This window comes from Polistes fuscatus, unplaced genomic scaffold, assembly GCF_010416935.1.
Source record: "Polistes fuscatus isolate 324 unplaced genomic scaffold, CU_Pfus_HIC Scaffold27, whole genome shotgun sequence".
NCBI lineage: Eukaryota > Metazoa > Arthropoda > Insecta > Hymenoptera > Vespidae > Polistes > Polistes fuscatus.
Window position 1 is genome coordinate 192,157 of NW_025113104.1, and position 20,575 is coordinate 212,731.

Consider the following 20,575-nt stretch of genomic DNA (forward strand, 5'->3'; position numbering starts at 1 on the left):
CTATTTAAGTTTTGGCTTGGAGGTTAGCTTCGCATCCTACATATATTATGTATGTATGTGTGTGTGTATGTTTATGTATGTATATATGTAATATATACGAAATTGATTTACGTTAATCGAATAATTTTTCTTACATACACAAATCGAATATATCGCGTGTCCTACAATTATTATAAGAAACATTAGAATCTCATCGTATATTTCACACAACTTATGGATTTACTTACTCGAAGATAAAAGTATAAAAAAATCATTAGTCTCAGACTGTTTTGTTTAAAAAGTCGCCGGGCTTTTGGCGCTGGTTCATTTCTTTCAAAAAACGATTATTCCGTCTGGTCGATTGTCCGCATCTATGGAAGTCATTCAAAAAAGGATTAATTTCATCCTTCCGTGAATAAATGTGTGTCTTGTACACCTTCAGAACTTATTCGTACAACATTTTGTTTTTTTTTCACATGCGAGTTTTTGTTAAATGAATTTTTTATATTAATCATATTAAATCGGGGGTTGTGTGTCACGATATTTATATTATCTATATTATACATAATTATATGTATATATATGTACAATACTGTGAATAGTGTGTTTCAATTAGGTTAATAGGAATAATTAAATCTGAAAGAAAATATATTAAATTATGAATGAAAATAAATTAATTAAAAAAAATTGTATGTAATTGTAAATAAAATTTAATTAAACTATTTAATTAAATTAATTTTTTATTTTTATTTTTTTAATTTTTTTTATTATTTTATTTTATATTTTATTAATTAAACTATTTAATAAACTATTTAATAAACTAATTAAACTTTAATAATAAATAAATATTGAATTTAACTATTTAATAAACTACATTTTTATTAGTTTTTATTTTAATTAAAACTAAATTAAATCAAATTAAATTTGAGGAACAAATTAATCTTAAATTGTTTATATTCTTTTATAGTAAAAAAAGGAAAAAATACTTTTAGGAGAAAATACATTTTTTTCGTGCTTTCAAAAAAGAAAATTTGTTGTTGCATATCTTCAATTTTGTTATATATTGTTATTTAAAAGTATATAAAAAAATGTTAATTTATATTTTAATATTACGAAAAAATCTATAAAAATTGATTTTAATTTCAAATTATTCACAGCACTGTATATACATACATATATTTATATTAATAGATAAAAAAAAAACTCACACGTGAAAGTAGATGAAAATTCAAATAGAATTTTACAATGTATATATTTGTCTGTAATATTTTCATTGGAGGAAATAGAAAGTGATAAAGTCACAGGTAACACAGATGTTCTGAAGGTGTGTATTTTTTTTTTTTTATTCCAGATTATCCAATAACCATTAAGCTTTCTTTTCCATTTAAGGCGCGATAGGGTCTTTGGAAGACCAGGAAGGAGTTTTTTCATAAAGGAACAAACTCTCGGTTATTTTTGTCTTCTTCTTCTTTTTCTTCTACTTCTTCTTCTTCTTCTATTTCTTCTTCTTTATGTTTGCACTTTTTAAAAGGTTTTGTAAAAGCGCAAAACGTGCCGAATTTTCGACGATCGTATAAATTCCAGATATCTCGATGTCAACGCACGAAATGAAGAAGAAGATCAGGACGCTCCGTAAGTACAGGCCGAATTATCTGGTGGACTAATTTTATCCACCGGTAAAACCGCAGCTCTGTGCCATTCATCGCGTACCTGAAGAAAAGAAGATTATTCTAATGAAATTTAATTAATTTTTATCTTGTTTAGAAAATAAAATTGTTGAAATAGGTGTCTTAGGAAAATTGGACGGGTTAGAAATTTTTTTTCAACGTTATTTTGATCTTGTAGATCAAAAGAAGATTGTTGTTCAAACAAGATCAAAATAACGTTCGAAAAGAATTTCTAACACGTCCAAATTTCTTAAGATACTTATTTTAATAATTGTAATTAAACTTATTCACTGATCAAACGATTCATTATTCTCAAAGATTTCATACATTTTATCATTACATTTTAAAGGTAACTTTGTACGAAACAATTGACAGTGTTCTTCTAATTTATCTAATTCATTTTGCAAATATCATTTAAAATTGTATAGTTAAACATTTTTTAAATGTACGTATAATAATATTTATTGATAAAATGCACGAACACAAATTTATAGAAGATTGTATTTTATTTAAAAAAAAAGAAAAAATTGTATTAATTGTATTAATTCAAAATATTAGGCAAATTAGTTATTATAAACGTATGACAATATTTAATAATATCTAATGATAAAGCATTAGAAGATTATATCTCGTAAAGTTATAAAATTAAACAAATCAATATATATAAATGTGTATATAATAATATTTATTAATAAAATGCACGAACACAAATTTAGAAAATAGTATTTTATTTAAAAAAGAAAAAAGAAAAAATTGTATCTCTTTTTAATTCGAAATATTAGTCAAATTAGTTATTATAAACGTATGAACGTATAATAATATTTAATGATAAAGTATTAGAAGATTATATCTCGTAAAGTTATAAAATTAAACAAATCAATATATTTAAATGTGTATATACGGAATAAGATTTATTGATAAAGTATTAAACGATCATATTTTCTTCATTTGAATAAAGCAAATCGATATAAAATGAAGGTGTGATAATACGTGTGATAATATCTATTGATAAAGTGTAATTGAAAAAGAGGTCAAAGGTTATTTCTTGAAGACACATCACTTGCCAATACCTGTTCAACTTTAGCGAATACCCTTAGTAAATTGAGGCCAGCTAATTTTTTGATGTCTTCTTCGGTCCACGTTGGATCCTCTAAGAGCGTTGCCAGTAATTGAGGGTATCTTGATACATCTTCCAGGCCAATGGGAGTGCTAATGTTAGAATCATTTTTCTTTCAATATCTTGTTTGCATATAAATATCGAGAAAACATTTTTTGTTTAAATTGGTATTTTATAAAGAAAACACAAAAAAAAAAAGAAGAAAAAAATTACGATAATACTTTAGCGCAATATTTTCTAATTTTGATTGTTCCAAAGCTTGCTTGCCTTGCTCGCTTAATTATATTATAAATATGTTTTTAAATATATACATATATATATAAAATATTAATTACAAGTTTATTCCATCGAAGCCAGCTCCTATTCCAACGTGATCGATCCCTGCCACCTTTCGTATGTGATTAATGTGTGCTAAAATGGCGCAGTAGGTTAAACAAACTGTTTGAAATCGTTGATAATTCATTTTTCATACGTCAGATTAATATTTACGATTTCATTCGTTCATATCATGAAATAAATTAGTTTGGATTGTAAAAATTATCATGAATAAAATATAAATGAAAAAAAGAAAGGGTAGGAGGGGGTGGGGGTGGAGGTGGAGGGGGAAAAGAAATAATTACAAAATACAAAATTAATTTGTTCTTGAAAAGTTCAGCGTATAATATCGCGTATATACGATTCTATGAATTAAAAATGATAACAAAATTTCGTAAAATTACAAATAAACACCAACAAGATTGGTCTCGTTAAATGGATTTATTCGTGCAATATTGATATGATAATATTTGCAACGCCAACATCATGGTTTATGTTAGACATAGAATAATGTTTTTACGTACCAATAACATCCTTAATGGTGGCGGTGTTGTTGCACGTTATGAAATACGTATAAAATGGAACCATCGCCACTCCACCATTTTTTGCCTATGGGAAGTAGATACGTTTATGTTTAAGCAAATATGTATAGTTGATTTAGTTAATAATTTTACTTTACGTATAACATTTAAGTATGATTCGTACTGTTTAATAATTTCTAACGATAAATTTGAAAAAAGATATGTGCATACATAAATAAAATTTCGTGAATAATCATAAACGTATAATTCAGAGCTTTTAAATTTTATATAATATATTAAAATAAAAATAATAAGAAAAATATATTCACATACATATAAATTCATATTATAATGTAAACTAATTCTGTACTACTTAGTATAACAAAGAACTAATATTAATTGTTTAACAAATCGTGAAATATACTACTCTTTAATATTTATTTTAATATTATTTTAACGGGTTAATAATTCAAAAGCACAAAAGAAATATAATCGAGAAAATATAATATATATTTATTTTTATCATTTTCCATAGCGAACTATATAAATATATTTGAATAAAATTGCAAATAAATTTTGTCCGTTTTTTATAAAAAAAAGTATATACGGAGTGTCATTAAAAAGCTGTTTGTATAAATGTTTGTTTAATAAATTTCTGAAGTAAAACAGTATAGTTATTTTTAGTTGATGATTTTACTTCACGTACAATATTTAAGTATGATTCCTAACAGTTTAATAATTTCTAACGATGAATTTAAAAAAAAGATACGTACATGCATAAATAAAATTTCGTGAATAATCATAAACGTATAATTCAGCTTTTAAATTTTATATAATATATTAAAATAAAAATAATAAGAAAAATATATTCACATACATATAAATTCATATTATAATGTAAACTAATTCTGTACTACTTGGTATAACGAAGAACTAATATTAATTGTTTAACAAATCGTGAAATATACTACTCTTTAATATTTATTTTAATATTATTTTAACGGGTTAATAATTCAAAAGCACAAAATCGAGATCAACGTTTTTCAAACATACTGGTTTTATAAATATTCATCATTTTAATAGTCTTGTTACTTAACATTTCGTAAATAAATTGTACTGGCAAATGACAAGAAAAAACTGTTTAAATGCAAGAGTTCTTATTATCTCATGATAAACATATTGAAGCATCCTTAGTAGTTTCTTAAAGATGTCGAAGAAATATAATCAAGAAAATATAATATATATTTATTTTTATCATTTTTCATAGCGAACGATATAAATATATTTGAATAAAATTGCAAATAAATTTTGTCCGTTTATAAGAAAGTACATACGGAGTGTCATTAAAAAGCTGTTTGCATAAATTTTTATTTAATAAATTTCTGAAGTAAAACATCATAGTTATTTTTAGCAACATATTAAGTGATGATTCATATCACGAAATAAAAAAATCCAAAATATTATCTCATTTTATTTAAATAAATCAATATAAATTATTTAATGTCATTAAAAAGCTGTTTGTATAAATGTTTGTTTAATAAATTTCTGAAGTAAAACATTATAGTTATTTTTAGCAACATATTAAGTGATGATTCATATCACGAAATAAGAAAATCAAAAATATTATCTCATTTTATTGAAATAAATCAATATAAATTATTTTGCGTGTTTTGTATTTTTACTTTCCGTCGATGCAATTTTCTGGAATATACTGTACGTATATACGTCCCTATGTATGTAAATATAAAATTGAATTTGCAAGAAAAATACAATTTTCATAATATCATAAATTTGCTTACTAGATTTCTGAGTACGTCGTCCGGTACATTTCTACTGGAATTACAGAGTGCCCTTGCAGCACTGTGAGAGAAAATCACTGGTGCCCTAGTCGTTTGCAGTGCCGCTCTCATCGTCCTTGTGGAAACATGAGAGAGATCCACCAGCATGCCCAACCTATTCAATTCCCTTACCACTGCCTGAAATGTGAAAAATATTTATGTCGCGACTCCTCGACATCTAGTAACATCGTGTTTCTGTGATATATGAAAAAAAGAAAGAAAGAAAAAAAAGAAAAAAAAAAATAGGAAAAATACATACATATATGATGTTTAACGCAAATGCATAAAAATTTTCGAGGGAGGAGTAGTAGAATGAGAAATGAAATATAAAACGCTTGGAAATCATTGCGACATATGGAAGGGGACGGGTTAAATAAATGATTTACCTTTCCAAATTCGCTGAGCCCAGGTGTCTCGTCCTGAGTGTTATTCATCTCGCCAACTGAACATACTGCCCTGCCAAGAAAATATCTGTTAGAATATTCCTCCTTGTTTTTCTTCCATTAGTCGTCCTTTTTTTTTTCTTTTTTTTTTTTTTTTTTTTCTTCAATCGATTAAACGTGTCTCTTTTATTTTCACGCTATGACTTTTTCATGTCACGTTTATATATGTATATAAAAAAGTGTTTTTATTTTAATGAAATATTTAATATCGTGCAGGAGGGTGTTTTACTTTAATTTCAAATATATCTCGAGAGAAAATGTTATCATTGAAGCAAGAAATTGATAAAAGTCATAAAATCGTATCCGAGATTATATAATGAATAATTAAATTCTATTATATATTTGTTTTATAAGTCACAATTTCGGATAAAAGGAATTGGATTCCTTGGTTGTATGAACATTTTTTCAAACGAAATAGGACTACTTTCTTCGAAAGCGAAAAATAAGTGCATGAAAACTCGAACAAATTTTGATCCTAAATACAATACAAACATTTTTCGTCGAAAAAACATGAAATTCTAATCGAAAAGTACCATGAACATGAAAAATTTCAACCATTTTATGAACATTCGTGGTCATACAATCGAAGAAATTCTTCAGATTCGAATACTTTCGAAATCCTACTTCGAAAAATAAAAGATTACGTTTAAATTATACAGTTTTGGCCGAAAATACTCCAAGGATATTAAAAATCTTGAGCTTAAGGTAGAAAATATCTGATATATTTAGATAAAAATGAAATAAAGTGAGAAAAGAAAAAAAGGATAGAAAGACGAGAGACACACACAGACTCACCAGGAAGTGTCACAGGCATGCGTCAAAGTAAGATATCGTGCCCCCAGGCCGTAAAATGTTCTGAGAACACCTAAGGAATTCCCAAGTGAATGACCACCCTCGACTCCGATCAGACTTGCAATTTTTCCGTCACGGTGTGCCTCGATCAGGCCTAAAAATGAAAACGAAACAGTGTCCCATCTTTTTCTTTACCTTCCAATCAAAATATTTGTTTGATCTTCCGATATTCGGGAATATAAAAAATCTGGAAGCACAGATTACAAAAAGAATTTTGTTCAGAATCGTTTTAAATGTATCCTTTAGCAAACATTAAGACTTGTCATAGTTGATCAAAAGAATTTTATCGAACGTTCTTTTTACAAAAACAAAATCCCGACACAAGATCAAATGATGAAAAATTCATTTTTTCCATATCAATTATCACGATATACCTGCAAATATATTTCAACTGAATTGTTTTATTTTTGTTTTGTTTAATTTTAATATCAAATCCTCTCACCTTTGACAGAAGTAACCAGAGTTAAGTGTTGAGCATTCATCTCGGCTAGTCGACGAATTACGTCGATTTGTTCGAGAGAAAGTTGAACAGCGTTAAGCTGTGCCGCATCGCAGGGAACGTAAGCGGCCCAGAACTATAAAAAAAGAGCAACAAAAAAAAAAGAAAAAAATACAAATTAAATAAACGAGAAAGTAAAGAAGACGAATAACGAGAATTACAGAAGTTAATCTTTTCAGTCAGAATGTCAAATCTTTTCGGTCAGATGAGATATAGATTTTTTCTTATGCGAATAACCGTGTTACTCGTTGGCAAGGTTTTTCGATATAAGCTTAACAATAATAATAATAATAATATACACTCTTTCCTATACTCCCCCTCCCCCTGATTCCCCCCCAACCCCCCGTATCATTAAGAAGTAGGTCTTTAAGTCGAGATTTTTTGTTGCCCTTTGAGCTCTGATATTCACAGGCCAAACCAGCATGACGGCGCTGCGCATCTATTGATTATCTGTGCGGAGTACCGCTGCTGTTGGGCGTAGATAGGAAGAGATGGCGACGTGCGGTATAACAATGACTGACAAAGACAATGTATATTTGTTGGGTGGAACGATTATTCCAAAATTAAAACACGTTCGCGGATGGTAAATGTTTTAGGGAGGAAAAGTGTGACAGTCATTTTATTTTGAAATTAGTTGTGATATCGAATATTTGATTAAACACATTTTATAAGGGCAGTTAGATTATCATATATTAAAGAATCAGTTTGTTATTACCTTTTTACAGGTATATTAATTAGAAACACTTAAGGTTATATAAAATAAAAATTAAAAATTTAAATGTTACAGCATTCATGTCATTCTATTTACATCATAATGAAAATGAATGACATAGCATTTACGTTCGCGAACGTGTTAATTTCACGATACCTCTTACGTGTAAATTTATTTCGATGATTCGAAATCCAATTTATATCTGATATAGACGTTTTCTAAAATATTTCTAAAATGTTTTTAATTTAAACTATTAAAACACTTTGTAAAGATATTTATTTAATTGTCAATAATTTGCATTCATCTAGCAAGTAATTTATCAATTTCTAATAAATTCCAAAAATCAGATATATCAACACGTTCACGGACAGTAAAAATTTTAGGGAGGATCATTTTATTTTGAAATTAGTTGTGATATCGAATATTTGATTAAACACATTTTATAAGGGCAGTTAGATTATCATATATTAAAGAATCAGTTAGTTATTACCTTTTTACAGGTATAATAATTAAAAAAAACTTAAGATTATAAAATAAAATTGAAAATATTTAATTGGTATTAAAATTTGAATGATATAGCATTCATGTTATTCTACATCACAATGAAAATAAATGAAATAGCATTTACGTCTGTGAACGTGTTAAATGTGATTTAAATTGATCCCATAAAAGCAACCCCCATGAGAATCAAATAATTTATCCATTCGTCGATATATAAAAGTCAATGATTGTAATGATAGAATTTATTGTATGAAGGAAAGAAAAAACCTACCGTGTTAGAAGGAATCATTTAATTGAAGATTACCTGTGCACCAACGAGGCCAGCCCGCAATCTAGGAATATCTGTATGACTCCAGTCAGATCTGGCCCAGGGGTCCACTCTACCAAGATCGCTACTCAAGTTAACCTCACCCAGCTGATTATGTACGAACTTTCTTACGTTCCAGGGCAAATCGTTATGCCTAGAAACAAAAAGTAAGACATCTATCTGTCGATCGTTCGATCATACATTTTTTTTTTATTTTTAATTATCGATTGTAATAAATTTTTTGTTCTTTTATTTTTCTTTTTTATTATTTATATTATTTTCTTATTTTTCATTATTATTACTTATTTTATTATTTTATATTATTGTTTTTTTTTTCTTTGGCACGAATAAAATAATGTTTAAGATAAATACTGGCTGTATTCATTCAAAATCTTTCTAACGAAACGAAAAATTATACATTTTTCTTCACGGATATTAAAATTTATGTGGCTATTATACTTATTTTTTTTAACAATACTGTAATTGGATATTGAGATCTTGAAATGAAACATATTTTTGATGAATATTGATTTTTTGATTTTTTAAAGCGACTCTTGAGATATTATGTACGCTGAAAAATTTCATACATGCATGGAATTAATGTTTTAAGGAAATCATTATTATCTTGCTGATAGATCGGATACGAAGATGGTTCAACAATTTGGATTTTATTTTTACGTACTATCTTCCTACTCTTCATCTTTTTATGATTAGAATTTTTTGCAGTGTTTCTTTCTAATTCAAGCTAAAGGATAATCGAAATAAAATATTCTTGACCTAAAAATATCCCAGCACGTAGTTCGATATTTCCATCAGGTAAATTAACTTCTTAGGTGTTAACGTCGCTTTACGTTCATTCTATAAACATAAGGCTAAAACTTTGATTAAAAAATAAATAAAACCATTTTTTCAAAGATCATTTTAAAATTTGTAGCATTTCATTAATTTTATCAATTAACATTTGCAACAATGAATTTGTTTCAAGGATAACTTGAAATACATAAAAATTGTAGTACATATCACAAAAGAATATTTGAAATAAAATAATTTTAAATATATTATGAGGTATTTAATTAAATATTTAATCTTAGAGAAATTCTAATCGTGAAAGTATAAATATTTGACCTAAATTAAGTTCTCTATTAAGATCGGAGTATAGCTTACCCATCGATTAGAGGCACTTCAGTGAGAATCCTCCTTATCACGTCTAGTCTCTGCTGATGCGTGACAGGTACAGATTGTAACAAGAGTGGTAAGCACAAACCACCAAGAAGCAAAGCCGCTATCAAAAGTAGGATAGGTGTCAAAACTCGGCATCTTCTCCGAGGACTTTCATCCATGCGATCCTTGCTGCTTCCACTGCTTGGTGAATCCTCGCACGGTGGTGGTAATCGCACGGTGCCATTGCACGGTGCCACGTCTGGCAGTTGTGTTAGGCACGTAGTCTGAAACAAAATCAGGAATGAACGGACGTGGTGTCTTCTGAAATTTAACAATTTTCACCCTGTCAAATCTGTCAGATAAAGAAACAATTCTCAAATCGTTTAAGAAATTTCATTTTATACTTTTTTTCTTTGTTTTTCGTCTCTCGTTATCAACAAATTTTAACTTCTATAATTTATCTCAATATTTTTTTTTCCAATTCCAGGAAATTATGTTAATTTTATTTCCAGTATTTTTGTTCGCGTAACACAGCTGATAATTTTGAAATCATTTTTAAGTAGTCGTGTTATAGGAAACTCGCGTTGTATATTATTTTTGAAGTTATACTTCTTTTGGCGCGTTTTGGAAAATGTGATGGGAGTGTGATTTTTTTTCGATCGACACCACGAAGTTTGTCGGTATTTACGATGCGCGGCAAAGCGATTTCAAATTTACGGCATGAAGTCTCGTCTTCTTTTCTCTTCTTTTTCCTCTTTTTTTTTCTCAAGTGGGTCACCCATCCAAGTACTAATCGTACTCAGCGCTGCTTTACTTAAATTGATCGAGCGGAAAGTAGTTCTAACACCGCGCCATGGCCGTTGACGCATAAAGTAATTCGATATATCTCCCTTATATTTAGTGTGGACTGATATCTATATATTTTGATATATTTTTATTCTTTCTTATATATATATATATATAATATATCGATCGATTGAAAATATGTTTCCTTTCTTTTTTTTGTTAAATAAATAAATAATGTAAGATTTATGTATAGAGATGAGATATTTATTTATAATGGTAATAGTAATAGTAAAGTATTTATTTATTAATAAATACTAACAAGGTATAATGTTAACTCCGCCTGCATGATCGCTGGACGGATCAAGGTCAGCGATCATGTTGCCGGTCCTAAGCCCGGGAAAAGGAGGAAGGTTGTTGGATCAGGTTAGCTTCCTACCCAACGTAAAAAAAAATTTGCGGCTCATAAAAACGACACTCTTTCTATTAGCAGAATGGACAACAAGAATCGGCAGAATTGCACGGGATAAATCACCGATTGGCCGCGGAAGTACGGGGCGCCCACGAAAACGATGGTGCGACAATTTAACAATGCAATAGGCAGAAAAACGTCGTTACGAAACAGGCAACTTGCCTAAATTAAAGAATGAAGAGGAAGGTATAATGTTTGTAAGAAATAAAATAGTAAGTATCTATAATCTAATGATCTAATGCTAACAATAAGTGTAACTTTCTACGTCCGAAAACAACCGCAAGGAACACCCGAATCCGACTCGTCGTCGCCTATCGTAATCCTTCGCCGTTCCCCGTTGTCTTCCGTACTCTCCGTTACACTTATCACTCGTCAATTATTACAGAACTCACAGAAAAACGCCCAGCACGCAGAACGCCCCGCCAGTCCTTTCCGTCGCCTACTTATACCCTACATCCCCTCCATCGTCTTCCGTTGTTTCTCGTCATTCCCCTGGAAACTTCCAATTCCAAACCACGCACAAAGGCTTTTCCGGTATTTCACATTATCGAGAACGTTCGGGAGACTTCGATGGAGCTTCACATTCATATCTATACTTCTTAAACAATTCAAAACTCCACAATAATAATAAGTAGCTTATCTTCTCATACTTCCAATCCTCCCCTTTTTACCTGGTCACGCTATATATATTTATAAAATTAAATAAATAAATAAATGAATAAAAATATAATAATAAAAGAAAAATAATCGGCTTAGATTAGCGAATATTATCGATCATCAAGCAGGGAGGAGGGAACAGGTTTCTTTATCAAATATATTCTATGTAAAAAGAAAATTAATAATAATAATAATAATAATAATAATAATAATATACTAATAATAATATACTAATAATAACATTAATTAAAAAATAAAATAGGAAAATTAGAAAGTAACAAGGAAAATTAATAATGATAATAAAAATAATAATAATAATTATTATTATTTTATTTTTTGAAGTTTTTTTTTTTGAAGTTATTTTTTTGAGGTTATTTTCGAGGTTATTGAGGTTATATTCGTTTTGGTACGTTAAAGAAGTATAACTTCTTACGTGCGTATCTAAGTACACATACTAGTTTTTTTTTTTTTTTTTGTAATAAAACAAAGAAAGTGATGTATTGAGTTGAATTTTTCATGCGTCTTCTTCAAAGTTCAATTAACGTTCAGTTCAGTTAACGAAATTGAAAACAACAAAATAGTTAAATAAAATAGAAAGCAAATAAACATGGGAGAACAGCAATGTTATTCCTGTTATTATGGAAACATTAGTTTTCAGTTGAATAATTTCAGTTCGTTTGTTCATAACGTACGATCATTGATTATATAAAGATGGATCGGATCCGTTCAAGCGTTTCATATGCGGAACGGCAAACCACGATCCAATCGGTTTCCGCGTACTAATTCAATCTTTTACATCGATCAATCTTGCTAAATTTTCAAATAATATTCTTACAATATTTATGTTTATATATTAATAAGCATGCGTGACATACCTAGGTCACGAACAATCACTCTAAACTAAAATTTCGTCTACACAGGTTTCGTTTATTCTGTGCTACATTTATGTTGTGCTGACAACGAGATATCGGTTAGGAATTTTTACGAAAATTTAATTTTTTTAAACATCATCTTCGCGTAAGTATAAATCCCATAAATAACATTTATATATGCGTCAAATTTTTCTTCAAAAAAAACCCTACCTTTTTTTTTTAATTATTATTTCCAAGTAAAATTTTGATCTTGCCATTTAATATGATTCCCACATTAAACGTAATTTTCGGATATGAATTTTTATCGAAATCGAGTAATACGATAGTATGCTTAAACAAAACAAAAAAAATATATAATTAAGCGTTTTCCAATTAATTGTAATATCGATCAATCTGTTGTCCTGTATACGGAGACTTTGGTGTCAAATACTCAAAGTTATTTAATTTTTTTTTACTACAATCGGTAAGTCGAGTGGATTATGGGGTGAAATGTAATTCGTGAGAAGAAAATCTGTGTAAATAATGTAAATTAGATAAAACGGTTGACGTAATCGATCGGGAGAACGTAGTTTATTTATTGGAAGAAAAGATCACATCTTCTGATCTGTTGAAAGTAACAACGAAAGAAAACAAAGCAGGACGAAACAGAATATGGTTGAGTGGATAAACATTGTCTTTAGATGTTTATGTGTTTGTTTAATCGATCAATGATCGTGAAATAAATTCATCAAAAACCAAAGTGGTTAACTTTGTTTTAAACATTTTTGAAAATTTAAGTACCGAAATACTCAATTAATATACCTTTTGTTTATTTTTATTTTTATATTATTTATAAGTTGGTTGGTTAAGTTATTTATAAGTTGTCCTAATAATTATATTTAAAATCGATTTTTGAATAATATGAAAATATCTACAGTAAATATAGAAATCGTACGACTACACCAAATCCTATTCTATTTACTTCGAGAACATCAGAAGAGGGGATTCGTAGAATGAACGAACCTTTTTTCTTGTCTCTGTACCTGTAAGGTTCTTTCCGCGATCGCAGACAGTTTTAAAATGCTTTCTTTAAGGCAGTCATTTTTAGGTTTAGTGTCAAAGAAAAATGAATATTGGATATATGAATTTTGGAATGAAATATAAGTTAATCAAATCTAAAGTAAATCTAATATTAAAAATAAAAATTAATCATGAAAATAATTAATAATAAATACTGCAATTTTCTTTACTTCGTATTTATACAGTAAAAAAAAAAAGAAAACCATTTGCATCCTCCTAATAATAAAAACCATGTTATTGGTTCGCACAAAATTGATATAAAATATATTTCACCCAACGTGTTAGTTCCAAGTTTTTCTATTAGACACATGGGAATGGGGGAAAAAAATGCGATGGCGGTGAATGGGGATAAAAGAAACGTAAGCGTGGGTGAGAAGAGAAAAAATATGAGTGCGGGTGATGGGTTTGAAAACGGCATCAGAGTTTTATGGTGGGGGTGCAGATGCAAAGGACAGGCAGGACGGAATAATGTGAAGCAAAGCGAGAAATGTTAGGACGAATATGAAAAGGGCCCTATTGGCCAATAGGGATTGTCGAATCTACGAGAATGCGTTTGATGGCCAATAGGTGACTAAGAACTGTCTGGAAAAGTTAGAAAGAAGTGGGCGGATGTTCGTCATCGAAAAAGAACGCCAAGGCATAAGTAACAAACTATCTAAGAGGGAAAAGTGTTTAGGCAAGGACTGTGGAACCACGTGCACGAGGAGTGACTAAAGTAAGACGAGTGTACGCATTCTTTCCCGATCATTGGAGTAGTTACTTTCAATACAGTCTGTTTTCTAATTTCATAAAAGCCAATTTAATCAAATTATATATAATATCTGAAATTTGAATATATAGAGAAAATTGCAAATTGTATATAATATCAGAAAATTGAATATATATAGAAAATTGCAAATTGTATATAATATCATCATTATAAGTAACTTGTATCATCGAATATAATTATTATCAAATATAAAATAAATAATAATGGCATATTAAAAATATAAAAATATATACATAATATATAAAATATAATATATAAAATATAATATAATAAAATAAAATATAATATATAATAAATAAAATATAATAATATATATATATATAAAATAATAAAGCATATAAATATTATATATATATATATATAATATTTATATACTTTATTATATTTTATCGAATATATAAACCGATTAAATAAACAAGCCATTTTGTAGAATAAATTTTTAAAATAGAACAAAAGAAAGAAATTATTTTTCTTAATTAAATATTATTTTTACGTTTTCAGGATATACTGTACTACTACTACTACTACTACAAAAAGAAAAACAGTTTGTACCAATAAAAGGAATGAAAGCAATATTTTGAATATACCGTTCTTCTTATTGTGTTGTAGTATACTACTACAAAAATAATACTCGTTATTATAAAATTCATTCTTTTGATGATACGATGTTTTTTAAGTTACACACTTTTGAGGGAATATCGATTAGCGTATAATTCCTTGATTGTTCTAACGAAATTTGTGCGTAAGCATAACATTTAGAAAAATATAATACAATTGTATATACGGTGTGTGTCTAAAACACTCTCTCTCTCTCTCATTCGGTTAATTTTATTAATTATTATTTATTAATTAATTTTACAGATTATTATAGAATTGACTAACGACTAAATATTTGGCTTATTTTGACATAATATTGATCGATCGTTCCTCAAATATATTGCATTTCTTTTTTATTGGGAAAAAATAATGGCGCTCCAAGACATAAATATTTTGCGAATTGTGTTTGAATATTTGAATGGATTACAACTATCTAAGGCGGCTCAAGTTTCCAGGTATAATTATAAAAAAAATTTATTCAATATATATATATATATATATAGATATACAAGGTGTCCTAAAATTTGGGAAAAGGCAGGAGGCGGGAAATTAAATTTAATTTGAAAAAAAAAACAAAAAATATTTATTTAACGTTTTGTAAGTAAAACTTTTGCATACGCCAAATGAACAAAGAACAAGTCGACTTTCTTTATCGGATTTACGTAGATTATATGTTTTTTTTTTTTATCATTTTCATAGGTAATTAAAAACGATGTAATATGATGTAATATAAAAATGATCAGCAATTTTGAAAAGAAACATTTGGAAATGTTATCGTGGTCGGATGTAAGTTTGATTAGAATTAAAAATGAAGTTAATTAAACGTTATAGTTCGTGAGAATTTTCTCGAGTTCGAATAAACTGCATTTGTAATTGTTTGCACTGTTTCCTCGCGCGAAGTAATTTCACTGGCATAAACTTTTTTTTTTCTTGAAAACTCGTCATAAGTAAAAATCGAGAAGTTTAAGGGTTGCGCAAGGGTTACGTACACGTAAACAAAATTCGTTCGAAAGTCTATAAAATAAAAGTGTTTCCTTGACAAATTTTATATAACTATTTTTCTTTTTTTCTTTTCTTCTTAATTTTTGATGTAGATTTAATTCTCGCAGCTTGGCTGTGTAAATTTTTTTTTATATTTTATTGCAAAAAAATGAAAACAAATAAAATATTTTTATTGAATTTTATTATAAGAGAAGTAAAATTCTCGCAAGATATGCCAAATCTTTTCAAAAGCATTATAATAAAATATAATTATATTATAATAAAATATATTATTATTTAATAATATATTTTATATAATGTAAAATTATATATCTATTAATAAATAATAAATATTTATATTTAATATAAATTTATTAATAAATAATAAATATATAATTTTACATTATTTATATATTTTTACATTATAATAAAATATATAAAAATAAATAATTTAAGTCAAATTATATTTATTTAACAATAAAATATTTTTTCTGCAATTAAATTGATATCAATTTGAAAGTTTAATTATTCTAAAATAGGTTTTTGTATATAACAATTTTAAATTGTTGTATTATACAAACAAATTTATTTGACATTATTTATTTATAAATTAAGTTTTGTATATAACAATTTTGAATTTTTATATAAACAAATATCAATTATTTTTAATTTATAGTGAAAACGAATAGGAATATTTCCATGACTGACAACACACATACACATACACATATAATACATATGTATTTTGTAAAAGTACATATTGATAATTAATATTATCGTATAACATAAGATTAGTTACAGGATAATTAAATGCACTTACGTGATAAGAATTTGAATACACGTTAAAATGACTTTTTTCCCTATAATAGGTTTTGGAACAGAGTAGCCGAGGAGGAAAAAAAGAAAAGAAATCCTTTTGTTCTTATAGGTAGTAGAGAACGCAAACAACCTCCACCGCCATGGATAATAGTAAAAAAAGAAATAATAGAATGTTGCCCGTTTAAGCCTCATTTAAATATTTTTTTTATTGCCACTGGTTGTGAGAGAAAAGTTGCAGAAGGTAAAAATTTCAACGCATAATACATCAAACATCACAATAATAATTAATAGAACATATTTAATCATAGTGTGTTTATACTAATTTTATATTAATATAAAAATTAATATAATTATTTTATATTAATTTTATTTAATCATAGAAGTGTATTTTTTGATTTGTGTATTTTTTGTTTTTTATTTTTAAGAATGCCATTGCAAATATCTGCCAAATAAATGTTTCTCGGTATCGTTGGAAACATTTTTTCCAATTGAAAACGCGGATATGATTAAAAGTATGTTTTTCCCTAAAGTACCGAACATCAAAATGTCTACGGTTTGTTTGAATGAGCATAGTATAGAAAATGGAATATATTGTAAAGAATTAGATCACAAATTCGACGTAGAGCTATCCGAACAGGACAAACTGAAATCTTTATTTCATCCTTTTTTGACATCCGACCCTCGTTATTCAGTTTGTATGATATTATTCTGCGATCAACTCAGTCTTCGTTTAACGGATGACGTATTGAAACTTTTGCAGATATGGTAAAACATTTGAAACTATTTAATTCGACTAATTTTCATCATATCATTGTATATATTTGTAAATATTTTCTAGTTCGGTTGTTTTATGCATAGGTATCCATCGAAAAAAGTTAATGTTTGGGGTGGTATGTTACATCAGATGACAATTTGTGATAATAATCCTGCTAAACGTAATTGTCAAGAAAACATGAATTTCATTTCTATTTTACTGAGTGGTAGGAATATGCAATCCTGGTTTATGGCTTTAGGGCCATACCATAAGAATAATAACAGGATTACATATAGATTTAAAATCTTCTTCTCGAGTATACAATTGAGAAAACACTCAGTAGCATTTATGTTTACTTCCGATGATCGAGGTGAAAAATTTTATTACTATGAAGCAAGTATATTTGAAAAATTCTTTCCGAAAATTCCATTACTTAAAATTTGTGGCATGGCCGCATTTGGAGGAGAAAATTTAAAGGGTTAGTAAAAAAATCTCATCATAGAAGAAAACAAGATATATATTATTTATTTTACATTAACAACATTGTTTTTTTTGTTCTTTTTACGATCGTTTCAGAAACTTATAACAAATTGGTGGACCATAAGAAATTCCTAAAGGGTAAGGAAACAGCCTTCTTGATAATCTCGTATGATTATTAGTTAGATTAAATGTATAAATATTATTGAAATCTACAACGAGCATTTTTTTGATAATAACAATTGCAAGAGGAAAATAAATTTATCTATATATATATATAAATATATAGGTAAATATGTTACAATATATTAAGAAAGATATAAATAAAACATCATTCGTATTATTGTTATATCGAATCTAATGTATCCATGTAATTAATCGCTTCTATAAATAACAAAAAAAAGGAAAATAATTTTCTTTCATATAACGCGATGATTCGATAAAAAGCTTGAAAATGATTATAGCAAGTTTATCGGCAATTTTTTTTTTTTCTGTATTTTTATCATTACTATCATTACTATTCGAATTTTCTAAAGTTCCAATCGAAATTATTTTATGAATAAACCTTTTTTGTATTTTATGTTTTATTTTTTTAAACGAATATTAAATCAAACTCACATCGAGTATTCATTTTTCTCATATGAATCGAAAAAAATATTGTAATAATATCCTCGGTTTAATTATTTTGTATGATGTTATACAAACGAGGAATATTTTGCACGTAATATTTTTATTTTAATTCTAGATGAATTATTAATAATCGTTATTTAATTGATATATATATATATATTTTGTATTGTTCATATTAATATTTTTCTCTTTACATTGGATACATGGAATGATGTCGAAAGCTTCAACAAAGCTAAACAAAAATGCGATAGAGAATGTTAGATAAATGTTTTAGCTTCTCAATGTACGTAAAATAAAAGCAGCTAGTCTCTTATTTATTTAATTCATTCATTCATTCATTCATTGTAAACGAAAATGTATTGCTTCTAGTAGATATCAAGATAAATATTAATTTTTCTAAATAAAAAAATTTATTTTTATAAAATAGTTCTTTTTTAAATTAACTTTTAGAAGGCTTTTCCTTTGTAATCGCCACTTACCCAAACAATAACTATTTGTAATTCTTGGAACTCATTTGAACACATTTTTCCCAATCAACCAATCTCGTTTATTACAATAATACACAATTCAATATATAAATTATAACGTTAGAAGTAATATGACTGATATTTCATGATTAAAAACTATACACGGAATATTAAATCCAATAATTAATATAAAAAAAAATATATTAAGTAGTTCGGAAAGTAATTTTGATTCCTTTTTAATGGAAAATAAAAAATAATCTATTCATATTTAGAATTCAAATTAACGTTTAAATGATAATCGTGAATTGCTCAATTTGATAAATTCAACTTTTTGGTTATTTCTCACGTTGTTATGCGATTAGTGTAATCACCACTTACTCAAGCAATAAGTATTTATAATTCTTGGAATTCATTTGAACAAATTTTTCTCAATCAACCAATCGTTTATTATTATAATACACAATTCATAATTATAAATCAATTCATCAATCAATTCATCATATTAATTCAATTCATCATATCAATTTCATAATTATAAACTATATAAAGAATATTAAACCTAATAATTTATATAAAAAAAAATATATTAAGTAATTCGGAATGTAATTTCGATTCCTTTTTAATGAAAAATAAAAAAATGATCTATTTATATTGAGAATTCAAAACGTTTAAATGATAATCGTGAATTGTTAAATTTGATAAATTCAACTTTTTGATTATTTTTCACGTTGTTAAACAGCACATAATTTAATTCTCATTTTGATTTTCATAAAAGAAACTTCTTGATAGATCGAAATACAAGACGGTTCTAAATAACGTCTGAAGTGTCTGTTGTAATAATTTAAAATGATTTTAGTTTTAGAGTAAACTTAAATATTAGCAAACGATGCTACTCAAATTTCTATGCAAAAATTCTAATAATTACTTAACCACCCACAAGTTCTAGTAAATTCCTAGAAAATAATATTTGAGCAAATAATACAATTTTCTGTTGTCTATGCACAATCCACAAAAATAAACTTAAAAGTATGATTTATTGTTAGTCGAAAATCATTATACCATCATTTCATCTCGCATAATAACTTATAGGTGAGTCATTTGAATAAAATTTTGTAACTGAAAGGAATATAAAGATAACAAAGTACCAAAAAAGAAAATTGAAATAAATAAAATTTGAAAAATAAATAAATAAAAAATAAATAATAAAATTGGGAAATAAATAAAATTTATAAAATAAATAAATAAAAAATTAATAATAAAATTCAAATAAATAAAATTTAGAAAATAAATAAATAAAAAATAAATAATAAAATTTAAATAAATAAA

At 27.0% G+C, this 20,575-nt stretch overlaps 1 protein-coding gene across 1 annotated transcript in view; it reads right to left on the minus strand.

Moving 5' to 3' along the window:
* Positions 1–1,459: 1,459 nt before the first annotated feature.
* Positions 1,460–20,575, minus strand: part of LOC122518968 (dipeptidase 1-like) — a 269,499-nt gene continuing 250,383 nt past the window's right edge. The window contains exons 4-13 of the mRNA XM_043638102.1: positions 9,916–10,196; positions 8,749–8,905; positions 7,175–7,307; positions 6,676–6,826; positions 5,824–5,893; positions 5,399–5,575; positions 3,603–3,687; positions 3,099–3,174; positions 2,717–2,855; positions 1,460–1,689 (exon numbers count right to left, since the gene is read on the minus strand). Coding sequence (XP_043494037.1) covers positions 1,600–1,689; positions 2,717–2,855; positions 3,099–3,174; positions 3,603–3,687; positions 5,399–5,575; positions 5,824–5,893; positions 6,676–6,826; positions 7,175–7,307; positions 8,749–8,905; positions 9,916–10,196 — 1,359 coding nt within the window. The 3' untranslated portion in view covers positions 1,460–1,599. The remainder of the gene's footprint in view (positions 1,690–2,716; positions 2,856–3,098; positions 3,175–3,602; positions 3,688–5,398; positions 5,576–5,823; positions 5,894–6,675; positions 6,827–7,174; positions 7,308–8,748; positions 8,906–9,915; positions 10,197–20,575) is intronic.